We start from the raw sequence: 16,812 nt of genomic DNA on the forward strand, positions 1-16,812 counted from the left end.
CACGGACAAACAGTATCCCACATTCTTGATGTTTAGTTCACAAACACTTCTTATAATGACCAACTATATGGGCTCAAATTGTGGTCATAAATATTTTGTACTTGTAAATCAGGATTTGTATGTGTAAAACGAATTTGTGTGTGTGTAAAAAAGGTTTGTGTGTGGACTTAGCCAAAAATACACGTGAAACTCTGCACTCAAGTTTCAAGTTACAAGTACGAATTTTGACCCTATTTTTCTTCCTTTCATCTGATTGGCTAATGTCATGTCAATCACAAATTTAACTATCCAATCAGAGAACAGATAGGTTTGGCTATTGGAGGGGTGCTTTATGGAGCTTCAGGTCCTTGAAGGGAATAAATGCCCTTTTACATGCCAGCCCAGCGTTTTCCTTCATCACCACGAAGGAAAACAGTCTGTGGTGGTCCGAGTTTGGTGATTTTTGTGTCACAGGTTTACGTGCTTAATACAGGGACCTCCAGAGCCTTTTCAACAGCGCTGTGGACCTCGGGGTGGGGAGGGGGGGCAGTGTTGTGGAAATAACAGTCTTCACTAGTGGGGATAGTTGCAAAGCATTCTTCGTTATGAATTAGCATACATGTTTTACTGAACATTTGAAGGACCAGCAAAAAAAACCAAACTCTTGTAGAGGACATAAAGTCAGAGATAGAAACGACAAGGAGCAGGTGCATCTAGTACAGGTAGAGCTGCTGCAAAAACCCACAGAGCTCAACAGCCAGCGCAACAAATTCTGGATCCTTTGCTTTTAGTTAGCATTAGCAGCACATGCTGCCGCCGATGTGAAAGGACCTTTAGGCTGCGCACTGTGACTCACAGCAATGCTCCCAGATCAGCACTAACTTTGTGTTAAACTAATCCTAAAGTAATAATGGTATTTCTAACCACTGATATACCACAACTTTATCCTTTCAACAGCTACTGAAAGTAAGGGGTAGTGCGGATCGATCCTGAAATATCGGTTCCTCCGATACCAATCATTTATGTTCTAGAAACGATTCTCACATTAAAATATCGATATCTTAGTAATTTAGGGTGATAAATGCATTTTACAGTGTTTATTTATCAGATAAAATACGTTAAATGTCACCGTTATTATTGGCCGGCCCGGAAACAGCGGGGGTGTCCAAATTCAGAGGCTGCTTCCACCTGAGGACCCGGCCTTCGCGGTCTAAAGAAAGCCGGGTAGTACGGCACGAGCTCCCTCGGTGGAGTGAAACTCTGCCTTCTGCTCCTTGCTATCTAAAATATAACCGGGCGCTGGCGTAAACTCTCGACCGTCTCACACTTCTGTTTAATCATTTTCTGTTTGACGTTTATTCAGCTGTGTGAAAACCCCGGAGGAACCCTTCCGAGGGATTAATAAAGTTAAATTTAATTTAATCTAATCTAATAACTTTAATTTCAGCCAAACTGATTTACTCACGAACAAATAAAACCCTGAAAAAGCCAAACAATAACATTTTTAAGTTATCAAAGTGACTTATATATCATGTTTAACCCGAGTAGTGAAAGACCGCGGGGGTTTGAAGACGATGTGTCGGTCGGCTCAGATATTTGAAGTTTACACAGCTACATTCTCACCTGAAAATATGTTAAAAGTTTTTTTGCGACCCACAAAGAGAAATAAGAGTAATATTAAAACTAAGTCGCTGCCGCCATTGTTGGAAACTGGAATTGGCTGAGCTGCGCTATGAATTCTGCGATATGGTTTTTCAATTTTGTTGTCCGGGTGGAAAAAATGGTGTCTCCAGGAGATTTTCAAGAGGGGCACTGAAATTCGAGATTCTCCTGGAAAAATCGGGAGGGTTGGCATGTATGGTTGTGGCAACATCACTAAACTTGTCAAACACCTCAGAGTAAATCATATCACAGAATATGACGAGCGTATGCTGAGGCGAACTGAAGAGGAGGAGAGGGACAGGTGCTGCTAGGGCGAGACAGACGTCTCTCACGGAGTCCTTTAGTGCTGCAGGCAGGCAAGGTGTTCAAATAGCCACAACTTCAGTTTTTTATTTCTATATGATGAACTCTGCATTACTAAGTGATAAGAACAAGTAATCTGATGTCCTGTAATCATTATGATGCTACAATTTGAGATACAATAAATAAAATACGTTTTTGTACAAAGTATCGGTATCGGATCAGTATCGTCGATACCATCCTGAATATTACTTGGTATCGGATCGGAAAGGAAATCAGTGGTATCGCACATCACTAGTTAGGGGACCTAGCTTCTCTCGGATATTAATATAGAGATCCTCCAGCTTCAAACTGTATTACCCTTCAAGGACCTGCAGTTCAAAAAAGCACCCCTCCGGCAGCCAAACCCAGGTGTGGATGTAGCGTAAAAGAGTTAGTAGTGTATTTTATTACTACCTGTAATTTATTGCAGGTTACTTGTATTTGTTTAATTGTTTACTAAATGTAAACTAAATGAACATTTTTCTTATAAAACAAAGGGGGGCCTAGCAAAAAAAGTTTGGGAACCACTGATATAGGGAGTGATTTGATATCAGGCTGTACATACCTCTATCTCACACTGTTAGTACTTCCAGCTACAGTTGCTAGGAGGTTAAACCTAGTGTCTAATAAATTATTCTAGACCATAGGTGTCAAACTCTGGCCCGCGGGCCAAATTTGGCCCGCAGCCTAATTACATTTGGCCCGCGAAGTCATAACAAATTACTATTAGAGCTGGCCTACTGGTATTATACAGCTAATATATATATTGTTTAGTATTAAGCTTTGCTTGTTCCATATTCAGTTTTTCAGCAAAACTTGTTTGAGTCCATAAGAAAAGATTCATTCTTATATCTGGAGGAATAAATATATTTCAGTAAATATTAATGTTAGCCCGCGACTTTGTTCCAGTTTTGAATTTTGGCCCACTGTGTATTTGAGTTTGACACCCCTGTTCTAGACAATATTTTTTCTGTTGGTTTTCAATCATACTTTGACTTCTCACCCCCTCCTTTCCAAACAGCTAAGAAACAAGCTGAATCAGGATCATAGTGGCAGGCTGCAGCAGCAGAGAGACAGCTTGAACAAAAGGAACTTGGAAGTAGCTGCGATGGACCGTCGGTTGGTTGAACTCCGGGAACGGCTCTGGAAGAAAAAGGCTGCTTTGCAGCAGAGTGAGAACCAGCCAGTGAGTTTATACAGGAAAAAAATATCAGCAAAAGTAGATTTCTACAATTTCAAGTTTTTTTTGTTTGTTTTTTGTACAAAACATTTATTTTTGATTTGTTGTTGTTTGCTTAATATACAAGTACTGATCGAAAAGGCTGCAGCAGTCAAACATTTCTGCTCACTCCAGGTGGCTTCAGACTGTACAGCCCCACAATATAGCATGGGCTCCAGAGTGGCAGCGGTGGGGCCGTACATCCAGTCATCCTCCACATCAAGCTCTCAGGGGCCACCTGTGCCGGTCCGCCAGGAGATTCTGGTGAAGCCAGCATACCCAGATGGCACTGTCACCCTGCCCATGGCTGATTCATCACTGAAGCCACCTCCTAGGCCTGTCAAACCAGCCTCAGGTACATGTTTCCGTGATGTAAGAAATATATTTTTCTATGTTTTGAGTCTGTCCTAGCATGCTGAAACACTATTTGAGTCTGAGTTAGTCACTTCTATTTCTAGTACCAAAACTCTACTTGATGTAGTTATCTCTGCCTCACAGGTTTCAACACCTTAAAAACAAGCAAGATCTTTGACTGGGAAAGCTCATTTTCCGAATCCAGTAGGGGTTACGAGCATGCCTCCACTCTGCCTCGCATGTCGAGTCTAAGCTGCCGCAACTCAGGTCAGTTAGGTCCTGTTTCTGTTTTACCTTTTGCAGAAAGAGGATTTAAACGTTCTATGCCTTTACAATCATTTGTTACTACATTTCTAATCTGACACATAAACGTTCAGGCATGCTGATTCATTGAGACATTGAGACATTCACTGAAAACCTAATTTAAGGATGGTCTATCCATGCATTCATATCCATGTACAAATGACAGGCTAATCAACCTGAGAATAGAAGGAATGAGATCTGGGAGATAGAAAATTGTTTAAACAAAGTCCCACGGATGTTAGAGTTACTTTCTCTTTTCTAGGTGGTGAGACCGCCATAGACAAGAGCTACTCTGGGTCCGACATTCCTCCTCCCATCCCCTCACGATCTAATCGTTCCACAGAGAACCTGCTCAGGGACAATCAGGTATCAGTGGGCTTCCATTTAGTCTCTACATCTCATACAGCTAAAATCAGGGGAAAATCCTGTTTTGTACATACATTAGCCGCACCTGACTAAAAGCCGCAGGTGTTTCAATGTTGACTTATCATATGTAAGAGATTATGCACAAAGCGAATTGTCAGGAAAGAGACGGCTGTTTGGAGACATCACTTTTATTAATATTTTGAAAAACAAGTTACCGGTACATATTTGCATAACTTTTTACGTATATGTACAAGTACCTGTAATTACAAGTACGAAACATGTACTGTGCTTCATAAATGAGTAACAAATGTAGTACATAACAATAACCTACAGCACACCAGAAAAATAGATTCGGACTACCTTTTAGGCTCAGGTGCAGTGACACGGCTTTAACAAGAAGAAAAGTCAGTCATTCACCATCTTTCTCTTCTTCCTGCGCACTAAAACCACCAAAGTCCTCTCCTCCAGTGTCGGAAACGAACAGGCTCAGGATGGCTTCGTCATCCACTCTCAGCTTCTTTCCTTCGTTGTCACTTTCAAAACCAAACAAATCCTCGTTGTCAGTGTCAGAGTCGAACACCCTCAGAAGGGCCGTGGCGGTGTCCTCCTCTCCATCATGCAGCAGTCCAGCCCTTCGAAATCCGTTGGTGATCGTGGATGTTTTCACACTTTTCCACGCTCCACTGGTGGAGTTGAGCATAACTTGCTTTTCGCAAGTTTATCGCCGCTCATCATCCACGCCTCCCGCTGAACGCGTAGCGCTACTTTGAAGTTTGTTTTTCGCGCTACTTCGTACGGCACTACGTTGCCTGGCGGACGGACATGTGACCAACATACCACTCTTGAACCCCGATACTGTGTGTCTGATCATATGCCCTTCCGCCAGGCAACGTAGTGCCGTACAACAGCGGAACAAACAAAACAAATCCTCTTACGATATCACAAAAATCAGGGACAATCCATAGAAAAGCCGCACCTGACTAAAAGCCGCAGGGTTCAAAGCTTGTGCAAAAAGTAGCGGCTTATAGCCCGACAATTACGGTACAATAATTGTAAGGCTAAATATGAAAACTCAAACTCAAACTGGTTAATAGCTGCTGAGCACTTACAATTTTAATGTAAAGCCATTTTACATTTCAGCTCATTTTGATATTTGATTTATTGCTTCATTTTCTGTATTTTGCAGTTATATCATCAATCTCTGAGTATAACCCTGTGTTTCCACGTTTGCTATATTATACTTTCAGGTCTCATCCAAAAGTCTTTCCAAGTTGACAGCACCACCTCCAGTTCCCAGCAAGCCCAAACCATTCCGATCTTCTGGCCTGTCAGCCTTCTCCAAAGCCCCCTATAACACTGGCACCTTCCCTGGTAAGGTGAAGCCAGTTGGGGCCCCTCTCAGGGCTCCAGGAATTCTATCCAGTCATAGCAACACCCTCCCTTTGCCCAACAAGCAGGAGAGTCCTCCAGCTGCTGCTGTGCGACCTTACACCCCAGAACTCTCTGATTGTCCCCCACCTGTGCTTCAGAAACCTCAGACCCTGGCGGCTTCCTCAATCTACTCGATGTACACCCAGCAGGCTACACTGGGGAAGGGATACCAACATAGTGGCCAAGGAACACTGCCTCGGAGCCAGCCCCGAGGTAATCCACTGATACGGTTGCCCGTGTATTAGAATACTCTTCCTGTTAAGATAGGGCTGCACAATTATGGCCAAAGTGATTTTTCTGATTATTTTGATCAGTGTAAGATTGGTCCTTGGAAGCACTGGTCCTCCTTATTCACCAAAATGTAGTATATGTCTTAGTAGAAAAATATGAATTTAAAAAATTTCACCAAAACACCAAAATTCAGTCAACAGGGGAGAGGCTTTTGCATTTACATCTTTGCAGAAAAATAAGGTGTGTGCGACAAACTTGCCAACACTTGGTCTTGGGGTAGAGCATCACTTCCTGTTCCTGTTACAGCACACAGTGGTGTTTTCTGTAGCTTATTTCGATTCAAATTTGATCTAAAAACTTATATTATTACATAGTGTAATCCTTAAATGCTTTATCCAAAGCACACTTTCTGTTGAATAACCCGCTAATTATATTCAAAGTATTCATTCATCTTTAGGGACTCACTACCTTAGCTTAGCTCGTAGCCGACTGACTAGTACCTTGGCCTCTTCACTCTTCACACCACCACACCACCAAACTGTCCATGTCTCTAATAATTTCCCCCCCACAAAAAAGCGTGACTATCGAGAGTTGGGATCAGGAAGCAGAGTCGCAGTCTTACACGCCTCTCCACAGCTTCTCTCCCCCTGTTATCCCCCAAAACTCCATGCCCTTAGAGACTGTGTCTGTTCCCAAACCAAGAAAAAACAAACCAAAAATCAGCAAAATAATGACTTAAACATAAAAAAATCACAACAAAAGAAAAACATAGTATCCACAAATGCACCAAAGAGTAAAATAATGTCTATTATTAAATAATATAAGTCGGGGTGTGACAGCAATCTTCCACTCCAGCTTATTAATCAACCAAAGACACAGGCAGAGTTGTAATTTATTTGAAATTACAGCCACATAAACAGCTTTATTTGTTATTGTTCACTTGGGCCTCGTGGTTTCTGGCTGTTTTCTCAGAATTTTTATCTGATTTAGTGCTCAGCTCGGATAGGATAATTATTGTAGGTGATTTTATCATCCATGCATTTAATCCGTTGTATTCAAAATGAAAAAATAACCCACCCACCACTTTAATCATACACTAGATCTTGTTGTGACATATGGGATGGAAACTGAACAGTTAACAGTATTTCCTGAAAACCCTGTTTTGTCTGATCATTTCCTAATAACATTTCAATCTACAATAATGGATTACACAGCAGTGAGGAATAGATTTCATCACAGCAGATGTCTTTCTGAAAGTGTACAAGGGGAGGAATTATATCCTTAATTTAAGGATATAATTCCTCCCGTTGTCTTCTTCAATGTCATGTGCCAACACAGTGCAGATCAGCAGTAAAAAATTACTCATAACAATCTCACAGATGTAACATCATGTACTTTCAGAACCACTGATATTTATTTTGTCTCTTTTTCTCCAATTGATCTTCCTGAGTTAACTTCGATAATTACTTTATAAAAAACCATCAGTGGTCCTTTAGACACCATTTCTACAAAACTGCTCACAGAAATCCCGTCATTACACTGAGGACACTGAGGTGAGACCAGGCATGAACAGGACCAGATACCAGACAACCTAGGCTAGAATTACAGATAACTAAACTAGGAACGATTGACACAGAGAAAACTGGTGGTGGTCAGAAGGCCCGGTGGCGCGGTGTCCGGCAGCCTCGCCTCTGTCAGTGCGCCCCAGGGTGGCTGTGGCTACAATGTAGCTTGCCATCACCAATATGTGTGAATGTGTGTGTGAATGGGTGGATGACTGGATGTAGTGTAAAGCGCTTTGGGGTCCTTATGGACTAGTAAAGCGCTATACAAATACAGGCCATAAGCCTGTCTCCTAGAAGTAAAATACGGAGTATTTCACTCCATTAATTATACCTGCATGATGGATGTAAATAAAACTTATAGCCCAGTACTTGATAGCATTTCCTCTGTGATGTTGTACTTGTTCAGACTATATTTTGGAAACTTCACCATGTGAGGTGAAGGGAACAGCTGTGACTGGTATTTACTGGCATGTTGTCAGGGACTGATTTAGATACCACTTGATTTGCCTTTGCTTTGTAGTCTATTGGTAAAGCAAGCTTTTTCAGTATCAGTATTTAGGAAAAACAGGTACTTATCTATCAATAATGAAGTTTTTTGGGGGAGTTTTTTTTCCTCTCACCCCAAACAATAATCAAACATGTAATTTGTAATCTGTGCGTTTGTTTAATGGAGGTCAAATAGAGCTTGCTGTGAGAAATGTCTTGTGAATCCATGTATTTTCTTTCCTTTCTTAGTGTATGGAAAACCAGTCCTTCCAGCCAGCAGCAGGCAGCAATCAATCGGCTCAGAAAACCATTCCTTCAATTCTGAATTTTGTGCACCTGACGGAAGTGAAGCTGACAACAGTTGCCCAGGTAACACTGAAGGTATCGGAGGAGAAACAGCGGAACACAGTATCCCTCGCCCGCTCAGCCCCACCAAGCTCCTCCCCTTCATATCAAACTCTCACAGGAACCCCAGTGATGCTGACCTGGATAATCTGCGTCGCCGGCTGCAACATGCACCCCGACCCCTGAAGAAACGCAACTCAATCACAGAGCCCGAAGGCCCAGCAGGACCCAACATTCAGAAACTGCTCTACCAGAAAACCACTCTGGCTGCTATGGAAACCATCCCTATGGAGACTGCTAATTCTGCAGGGATCCATATACAGCCTACAGTTCATGAGGACGGGATGGGTGGCATAGATGGAGCAGCCAGGGTTCAGGATGAAAGTGAAACTGACTTGAAAGAGCCACTCCCTGAGAAAAGTTTGACCCCACCCCCACTACCCCCTTGCTCACCCATCTCTGATCCTACTTCCTGCCATTGCATGCTATCACCGCTGGAAGACAAGGACAAGGAGAAAGAGAAATGTCCATCAACCTTTGCTCACCAGGAACCGTTTCTAGAGGAGTTCCCTCCTTACCCACCCCCACCTTACCCCAGCTGCGGGGAGTTGGAAGAGGGAGATGATACTGTTCCCCTGCAGCCACCAGAGGTTGCAGGACAGGTCACAGTTCTGCCGGTGAGTGAGGTGACTCAGATTTTGAGAGGTTATTAAAAATCCAGTTTGCCTAAAATACAAACACAATTTTTTTTTCTAATGTATTGCAGTTCTGTTTTCTTCTTAGGATAAGAAATCAATCCTCCATAAAGCTGGCAAAGAGCGAGCCAACCACAATTTGCGGGTCAAGTTCAACCCTTTGGCCCTGCTACTGGATTCATCTCTGGAGGGCGAATATGATCTTGTCCAGAGGGTTATCTATGATGTGAGTCACACAAAACAAATAGAATAAAATAGCCCATTATTATCATTGTACATGTACCAAAAAATTGTGGGAGCTACACACTGCTATACTTATTTTATATATCCACTAAAAAGATTTATACTTGCAAATTCCTTAATTGTTCTTCACCCCAGGGTATATGGTCAGTATGTTACTGTGTGTCTTTCAGGTGGATGACCCTAGTATGCCGAACGACGAGGGCATCACGGCTCTGCACAACGCAGTTTGTGCCGGCCACACCGAGATTGTCAAGTTTTTGGTTCAGTTTGGTGTCAATGTTAATGCTGCCGACAGTGACGGCTGGTGAGCCTATGTAGGAAACAGTAGAAAACACGGGCAGTATAAAAGATGGACTTAGCCATGGTGACACCTCCGGACATAACTTCCGGATATTATGTCTGTCTTTTACATTGTCTATGGTAGGAAGAAAGCAAATTAATTTGGCACAGCACCAGTCCTTATTAACTAACTACTCATTCTCCTTCTGTTTGTGTCTCCAGGACGCCCCTTCACTGTGCTGCCTCCTGCAACAACGTTCAGGTCTGTAAGTTCCTTGTCGAGTCTGGAGCAGCTGTATTTGCCACAACATATAGTGACATGCAGACAGCTGCTGACAAGTGCGAAGAGATGGAAGATGGCTATGCCCAGTGCTCCCAGTTCCTCTATGGTGAGACAAAACCTGTTAACATATTAACAAAAGGGGTTCAGGGAGATAAGCCTCATAGTTCATAACACATTTGTTGGTTTCAAGGACAATTTCGCAAATCTTTCAAGGGGTTGAGCGTGTTCTGTAGCAACAAGAGATTTACTGATGTATGATGGGTGTCTGTACAGGTTACAGGCGAGTTTGGAATTTGCTTAATTGTTCTTTAGGAGATTTAAAAGATCTTGGGTGCCATAAGGATCTTGTTATGATCTGCCTGGATTTTGAGGACTGTTGCATAGGTTCATGCATTTCAAGGGGGTTTGGTCCAGACCAGTTATATCAAGGAAGTAAATCAATTTTGTAAAAGTTTTCTAGACTTGTGAGGCTTGTGTTTCAGCAGATGGACTTGGACTTAAAGTAGTTTAAATGTGTCTCAGGTTATTACATTTTCACATAAAAGTTTAAAGAATATCAGACAACGACTCATTAAACTTTTAACCTATTTTTGTCTTTTTAGGTGTTCAGGAGAAGATGGGTGTGATGAATCACGGTGTAGTGTATGCCCTGTGGGACTATAAGCCTCAGAGTGACGACGAGCTTTGCTTCAGTGAGGGTGACTGCATGACAGTGCTGAGAAGGGAGGATGAGGTGGAAACGGAGTGGTGGTGGGCACGATGCGGTGACCATGAGGGATACATTCCCCGAAACCTTCTGGGGGTGAGCCGCCCATGCCAAATTTAGCAGAGCTTGTATAAACATTTTAGACTGAAGCTACTCATAAGGAAATGTTCAGATTTCTGGGTTTAGGGTCCCATTACATCAGCATTTAAAACTTTCTTGTTAAAGTAAAAAAGCATCCCAGGAGAATATCAGAAAAATGTAATAAAGAATAAGACGGTAAGATTTCCTAATGTGCGGGAATTAAACTGTCTAGTCTGCCAATCTGTTGCTACTTCAGGTTGGCCTTAAATCACATGTTTTAATCAGATTTAAAAACTGCTTTGAGAATCCTGTTACTTAACAGTCTTAAGTTTGACGTTTCAGTATTTAATGTTATCTTAATGGTGTTTTAATGAGAAACTCTATCTTTCATTCCCAGCTATATCTGAGGATCAAGCCCCGGCAAAGAAGCCTGGCCTAAAAGACGGCTTGTGTCTCTTTCAGAGGACTACATGTTTCCACGAGAGAAGTGCATCATGGGAATAAACCTCTGGGTTCTTATAGTAGAGGAAAAAAAGTCAGATGTTGTTGATTTTTAAAAAATAAATGTAAAAAAGGAAATGTTTCTCAATCTTTCATTGAATGTGAAAAGGATTTAACCTCATCTGGATTTCTCAGGAGCTTTTTTGCATATTTGTCACACTTAAACATTTCAGATTTCATGGTTCCAAATTATAGTCGTCCATGTCTTCAAGCAGCAAAACAGCCATAGACCATCACATTACCACCACCATGTTTGACTGTTGATATGGTGTTATATGAAATGCTGCATTAGTTTCACAACAGTTGTAATAGGGTTAAATTTAAATAAAAAAAAAAATGCAATTCTTTTTCTTGGCAGTTCGCATTTCAGCGATTCCTGAGATTAGGGACAAAACAGGTAAAAAAGTTATTTTTTGATTTTTCAAAAACACATTTACATATAATTGTTACACAAAGTTTTGGCTGTCTGACTATGTTTTGGTACAATCTCCCAGGTGTTTTTTAATTTATGTTTTTGCTGGGGAAGTGCAAGGTTTTTGTCAACACCATCAGACACAAAGAAATGTAAATATATATATATATATATATATATATATATATATCCATCCATCCATCCATTCACTTCCGCCTATCCTTTCCAGGGTCGCGGGGGGCGCTGGAGCCTATCCCAGCTGTCATAGGGCGAGAGGCAGGGTACACACTGGACAGGTCGCCAGTCTGTTGCAGGGCTTATATATATATATATATATATATATATACACAGGCCAACTCCAAGCCCATAGCACAAGTCACCATCAAGTGTGGGATCTACCAAGGAGATGCTCTGTCCCCACTGCTGTTCTGCATAGGCCTGAACCCCCTCAGTGAGATCATTAACAAGACTGGCTACAGATACAGACTACGGAACGGAGAGTTGTCAGCCACCTCCTTACATGGATTACATCAAGCTGTAAGTGCCAAGAGTGAACGAGACATCGATTCACTGATCCACACTACCAGGCTATACAGCAATGACATTGGAATGTCATTCGGACTGGAGAAGTGTAGTCGGATGGTAACAAAGAGAGGGAAGGTAGTCAGAACTGAGGGGATTGAACTACCAGAAGGCAACATTGCAGACATAGAGGACAGTTACAAGTACCTGGGGATCCCGCAGGCAAATGGGAACCATGAAGAGGCCGCTAGAAAAGCTGCAACCACCAAGTACCTGCAGAGGGTCAGGCAAGTCCTGAGGAGTCAGCTGAATGGTAAGAACAAGATCCGGGCCATCAACACCTACGCCCTGCCCGTGATCAGGTACCCTGCTGGGGTAATAGGCTGGCCAAAGGAGGAGATAGAAGCCACTGACATAAAGACAAGAAAGCTCCTTACCATGCATGGAGGGTTTCACCCCAAGTCCAGCACCCTGAGGCTGTACGCTAAGCGGAAGGAAGGGGGCCGGGGACTGGTGAGTGTCAGCACCACAGTCCAGGATGAGACAACGAACATCCAAGAATACATTGGGAAGATGGCCCCAACTGACCGAGTGCTCAGTGAATACCTCAGGCAGCAGAAACCCAAGAAAGAGGAGGGAGACGAGGAACCATCATGGAAGGACAGGCCCCTGCACGGTATGTACCACCAGCAGATAGAGGAGGTGGCTGATATCCAGAAATCCTACCAGTGGCTGGACAAAGCTGGACTGAAAGACAGCACAGAGGCACTAATCATGGCAGCACAAGAACAAGCTCTGAGTACAAGATCCATAGAGGCTGGGGTCTATCACACCAGGCAAGACCCCAGGTGCAGGCTGTGTAAAGATGCCCCAGAGACAATCCAGCACATAACAGCAGGGTGCAAGATGCTAGCAGGCAAGGCATACATGGAACGCCATAACCAAGTGGCCGGCATAGTGTACAGGAACATCTGTGCCGAGTATAACCTGGAAGTCCCGAGGTCAAAATGGGAGATGCCCCCAAGGGTGGTGGAGAATGACCGAGCTAAGATCCTGTGGGACTTCCAGATACAGACGGACAAGATGGTGGTGGCTAACCAACCGGACATAGTGGTGGTAGACAAACAGAAGAAGACGGCCGTAGTGATCGATGTAGCGGTTCCGAATGACAGCAACATCAGGAAGAAGGAACACGAGAAGCTGGAGAAATACCAAGGGCTCAGAGAAGAGCTCGAGAGGATGTGGAGGGTGAAGGTAACGGTGGTCCCCGTGGTAATCGGAGCACTAGGTGCAGTGACTCCCAAGCTAGGCGAGTGGCTCCAGCAGATCCCGGGAATAACATCGGAGATCTCTGTCCAGAAGAGCGCAGTCCTGGGAACAGCTAAGATACTGCGCAGGACCCTCAAGCTCCCAGGCCTCTGGTAGAGGACCCGAGCTTGAAGGATAAACCGCCCACAGGGGCGTGCTGGGTGTTTTTTTTTTTTTATATATATATACCGGTTGATCGCAACGGTAGTGTGGGTAGATCGCATGGCATTAAAAATTAGATGTCAGCCTATTTATTATCCATGCTCACTGTGAAATTTGTCACCTGATTTACATACAGGGCAGCCAGTCTGATATCTGACCTTTTCTGACACGTTGGTAACAACGTATGCGCGTAAAGGCATGCCAAGTGCTGCAAAACTCAGAAACGGATATGAAAATGAGTGGGGGCTCTGGACCAAGTAAGAAGGAAGAATATTGCGAACTGCGAGTGTTTCTCACTGCAACTGGACAAGTCTACAGACATGAGTGACACAGCCCAGTTGTGCATTTTTATTCGGATGGTGTTTACCGATATGGCTTCAAAAAAGGAGCTATTAAAAGTACTGCTCATGAAAGAACACACGTGAGGAGAGGACATTTTTCTTCAGAAACTTTATTGAGAAAACCCAGCTCCCAGTATACAAATAGGTGTCCATCACCACAGACAAAGGGCCTGCGATGATAGCTCAAATGGATTCATTGCCAGTTGCAGGGAGGACGATGCTTTCCCGGACTTCCTCAATTACCACTGCATAATACACACATTATGCACAAAAATGCTTAACATGAAAGAGATAATGGATGTGGCAACAAAGTTCGCCTGTTCCATCGCACCAGATCTCTTCAAAGACGGCTATTTCGTGCGCAACTGGAGGTCCATTCGTAGTTGTTGCTACACACTGACATGAGATGGCTTAGTCGAGGGAAATTCCTGGAAAGATATCGAGAGCTCTGTCCAGAGATTAAGTTTTCCCGTGTAGCTAAACATCAGTGTCAGTCAAGTTACTTGAAAAAAGTAATCAGTAACTAATTACTGAATACTTCCCCAAAGTAATCCCATTACTTACTGATTACTTATTTTTGAAGTAATTAGTTACTTAGCTACTTTTTAAAAACATTTTACAACCTGAATAGGTAATAAAGCAATAGATCTGTCAGCCCAATTCATCATATAAAATGTAATCAAATGAAAAAGTCTTTTTTTAAAACTTGTTTTATTAGTTTTAATCTTTTAACTTCATGCATCAAGCAAAAATTAAATTATATGCAACATTCTCTGACTGGAAGAAATTTGTTTAACCAAACATTTAAACCTATTTTCTGCACTTTCCAGCATATAAAATTAAATAGTTTTTTGTGTTTACACTCACTCTTTCAAATAGATGGACGTAAAACACAGCAGAAAATAAATAAAATCAAAGACTCACCAGTCTTGTTGCTCTATTTTCACCTGTATAGCAGGAGTGGGCAGCCGGAGGTTTGCCCTGGTGCAGGTGTGTCGCAGCTGTCATGTCAGTGGAAGAATCCAGTTTCTCTGAATTTCACGTTCCAGTGGCAGTGTACTCGGCACTTGCGTGGAAGTTTAGGGGTATTTTTTGCTGTAAAAAGAAGTTTTCTTTCCACGCAGTGAACACCGGAATGTTTTTGTCACTTTTTACGGAATCAAACTCAAAGTAAGGTCAGTAGTTCCACGCTTCAAACGCTGCACGCTCATATGCTCTCCCACACTCATTATATTTTCCATTGTTGATCTGCACACAGCTGTTGCCACAAACGTCTCACTCGCTTACGTCATTGTCATGAGACACTCTCGCCAAAAAAAAATCACGGTTTTAGTAATGCAGCGTGCTCATGGGAAGGTAACAGTAATCTAATGACCTTTGTTGCAATAGTAATCGGATTACACTAACACGTTACTGTAATCTGATTACAACCAACTAAATGATGATCAGTGGCCACTAGATTTAGCAATTTTAACCCATCTGACCCAGTGGCGGAGCGGGGGGGTGGGTGGGCTTACTGGGCTTAAGCCCGGGTTGTTTTGTCAGAAGCCCGGGGTCTTTTGGAGTGTAATTTTTTCATAGTTAGATGCCTGGCTGACAACTGTATAAAACAAAAACTACACACAATATTCGAAGCACATAGTGCACACTGTGGGAATTTACGACTGTGCGTAAATCCCCCCTGATATTGGTATGATCCGAGCTCAGGCACTAAGCGGGGCGGGGCAGCTGCTGCCTGCAAGTGCGCTGTTGGAGAAACGCAGCCAGGCAGACAGAGGAGAACTGAAGTTGGACCAGATACCAAAGCAAATCATTCGTACTGTACAAATAATGTAAATATGACGGTGCATCACGAAAGATTGATATCAAACTGATCACTTGACCCATATTACGTTACTTGCTCTTTGAGTGAATCAAATGGCGAAATGAAAAGCCGAACAACAACAATGCTGTTTCTTTAGAGAGTCTTAGCTTACATGTGTGTTTATTTCATATTTTCAGTTGTTTCCCTCCACGGCTAAATAAATCGGTTTCAGTAATGCACTGATATACAAGAATGGACATAAGGAGCTTCTTTCAAAGAAAAAACTCTGGTAGATGTTATTTTATATATTATGCTTTGTATGTTGTTCAGTATATTTCTATGCAAAACAAGAGGAATTTCAATACACAGCAGTTTATTCACAGTTGAAACCAGATATTTACATACACTTTATGGAAAACACAAGAACATTTTTTTACTGTACAACACCAATTTAGAGTAAACTTGTTTTGTTTTGGATAAATAAATATTGAAATATCTTTTGAATTAGTTAAATGTCAGAATAAAGAGAGACAGAGCTTCTATTTTTTATCACTTTCATCAAATTTAGGAGTACATGTACACTAAGTTTATTGTTAATTAATAAGAAACTCCAGACGATTCCATTCTGAGCTGAAGAAGCTTCTGATAGGTTAGTAGAGTCCATGTGAGTAAATTGGTGGCACACCTGTGGATGCATATAAGGCAAAACACAGAGCCTGTTTCTGTGACATGGGAAAATCAAGAGATGTCAACCAAAACACCAGGAAAAGAATTGTGGAGCTCCATAAGTGTGGCTCAGTTTTGAATACAATTTGGTGCCATTTACAATTAAGAAATACAGATAGTTTCTCTCTTTACTCTTAAAGTTAACAAATATGTTTTTTATATTTATCAATCAAAAAAAATAAACATTTAGTCTGATTTGATGTTACAATTTAAAAAGTGTTTTTATCTGAAGAGTTTGTAAATATCGGGTTTCAACTGTATATGTAGAGAGGAAGAGAGAGGGAGAGAGAGAGGAAGAGAGAGGGAGAGAGAGAGGAAGAGAGAGGGAGAGAGAGAGGAAGAGAGAGAGCGGAAGAGAGAGGGAGAGAGAGGAGCAGAGGAGAGAGGGAGCGGGGAGAGAGAGGAAGAGAGAGGGAGAGAGAGAGGACAGAGAGGGAGAGAGAGAGGAAGAGAGAGAGGAAGAGAG

The 16,812-nt window shown here is 42.4% G+C and overlaps 1 protein-coding gene across 2 annotated transcripts in view; it reads left to right on the top strand.

Moving 5' to 3' along the window:
• LOC120716635 (apoptosis-stimulating of p53 protein 2-like) overlaps window positions 1-11,149 on the top strand; it is a 38,929-nt gene extending 27,780 nt beyond the window's left edge. The window contains exons 8-18 of one of the 2 annotated variants that reach the window (XM_040004191.1): window positions 3,005-3,169; window positions 3,338-3,557; window positions 3,701-3,823; window positions 4,122-4,225; window positions 5,473-5,869; window positions 8,188-8,960; window positions 9,067-9,204; window positions 9,392-9,525; window positions 9,723-9,889; window positions 10,386-10,585; window positions 10,968-11,149. In XM_040004191.1, the coding sequence (XP_039860125.1) occupies window positions 3,005-3,169; window positions 3,338-3,557; window positions 3,701-3,823; window positions 4,122-4,225; window positions 5,473-5,869; window positions 8,188-8,960; window positions 9,067-9,204; window positions 9,392-9,525; window positions 9,723-9,889; window positions 10,386-10,585; window positions 10,968-11,009 (2,463 nt within the window). In that variant the 3' untranslated portion in view covers window positions 11,010-11,149. The remainder of the gene's footprint in view (window positions 1-3,004; window positions 3,170-3,337; window positions 3,558-3,700; window positions 3,824-4,121; window positions 4,226-5,472; window positions 5,870-8,187; window positions 8,961-9,066; window positions 9,205-9,391; window positions 9,526-9,722; window positions 9,890-10,385; window positions 10,586-10,967) is intronic. The other variant, XM_040004192.1, reaches the window with a different exon arrangement.
• The last annotated feature ends 5,663 nt before the right edge of the window (window positions 11,150-16,812 follow it).

The sequence above is a fragment of the Simochromis diagramma genome, unplaced genomic scaffold, assembly GCF_900408965.1.
Source record: "Simochromis diagramma unplaced genomic scaffold, fSimDia1.1 OVJJ01000565.1, whole genome shotgun sequence".
In the NCBI taxonomy this organism is placed as follows: domain Eukaryota; kingdom Metazoa; phylum Chordata; class Actinopteri; order Cichliformes; family Cichlidae; genus Simochromis; species Simochromis diagramma.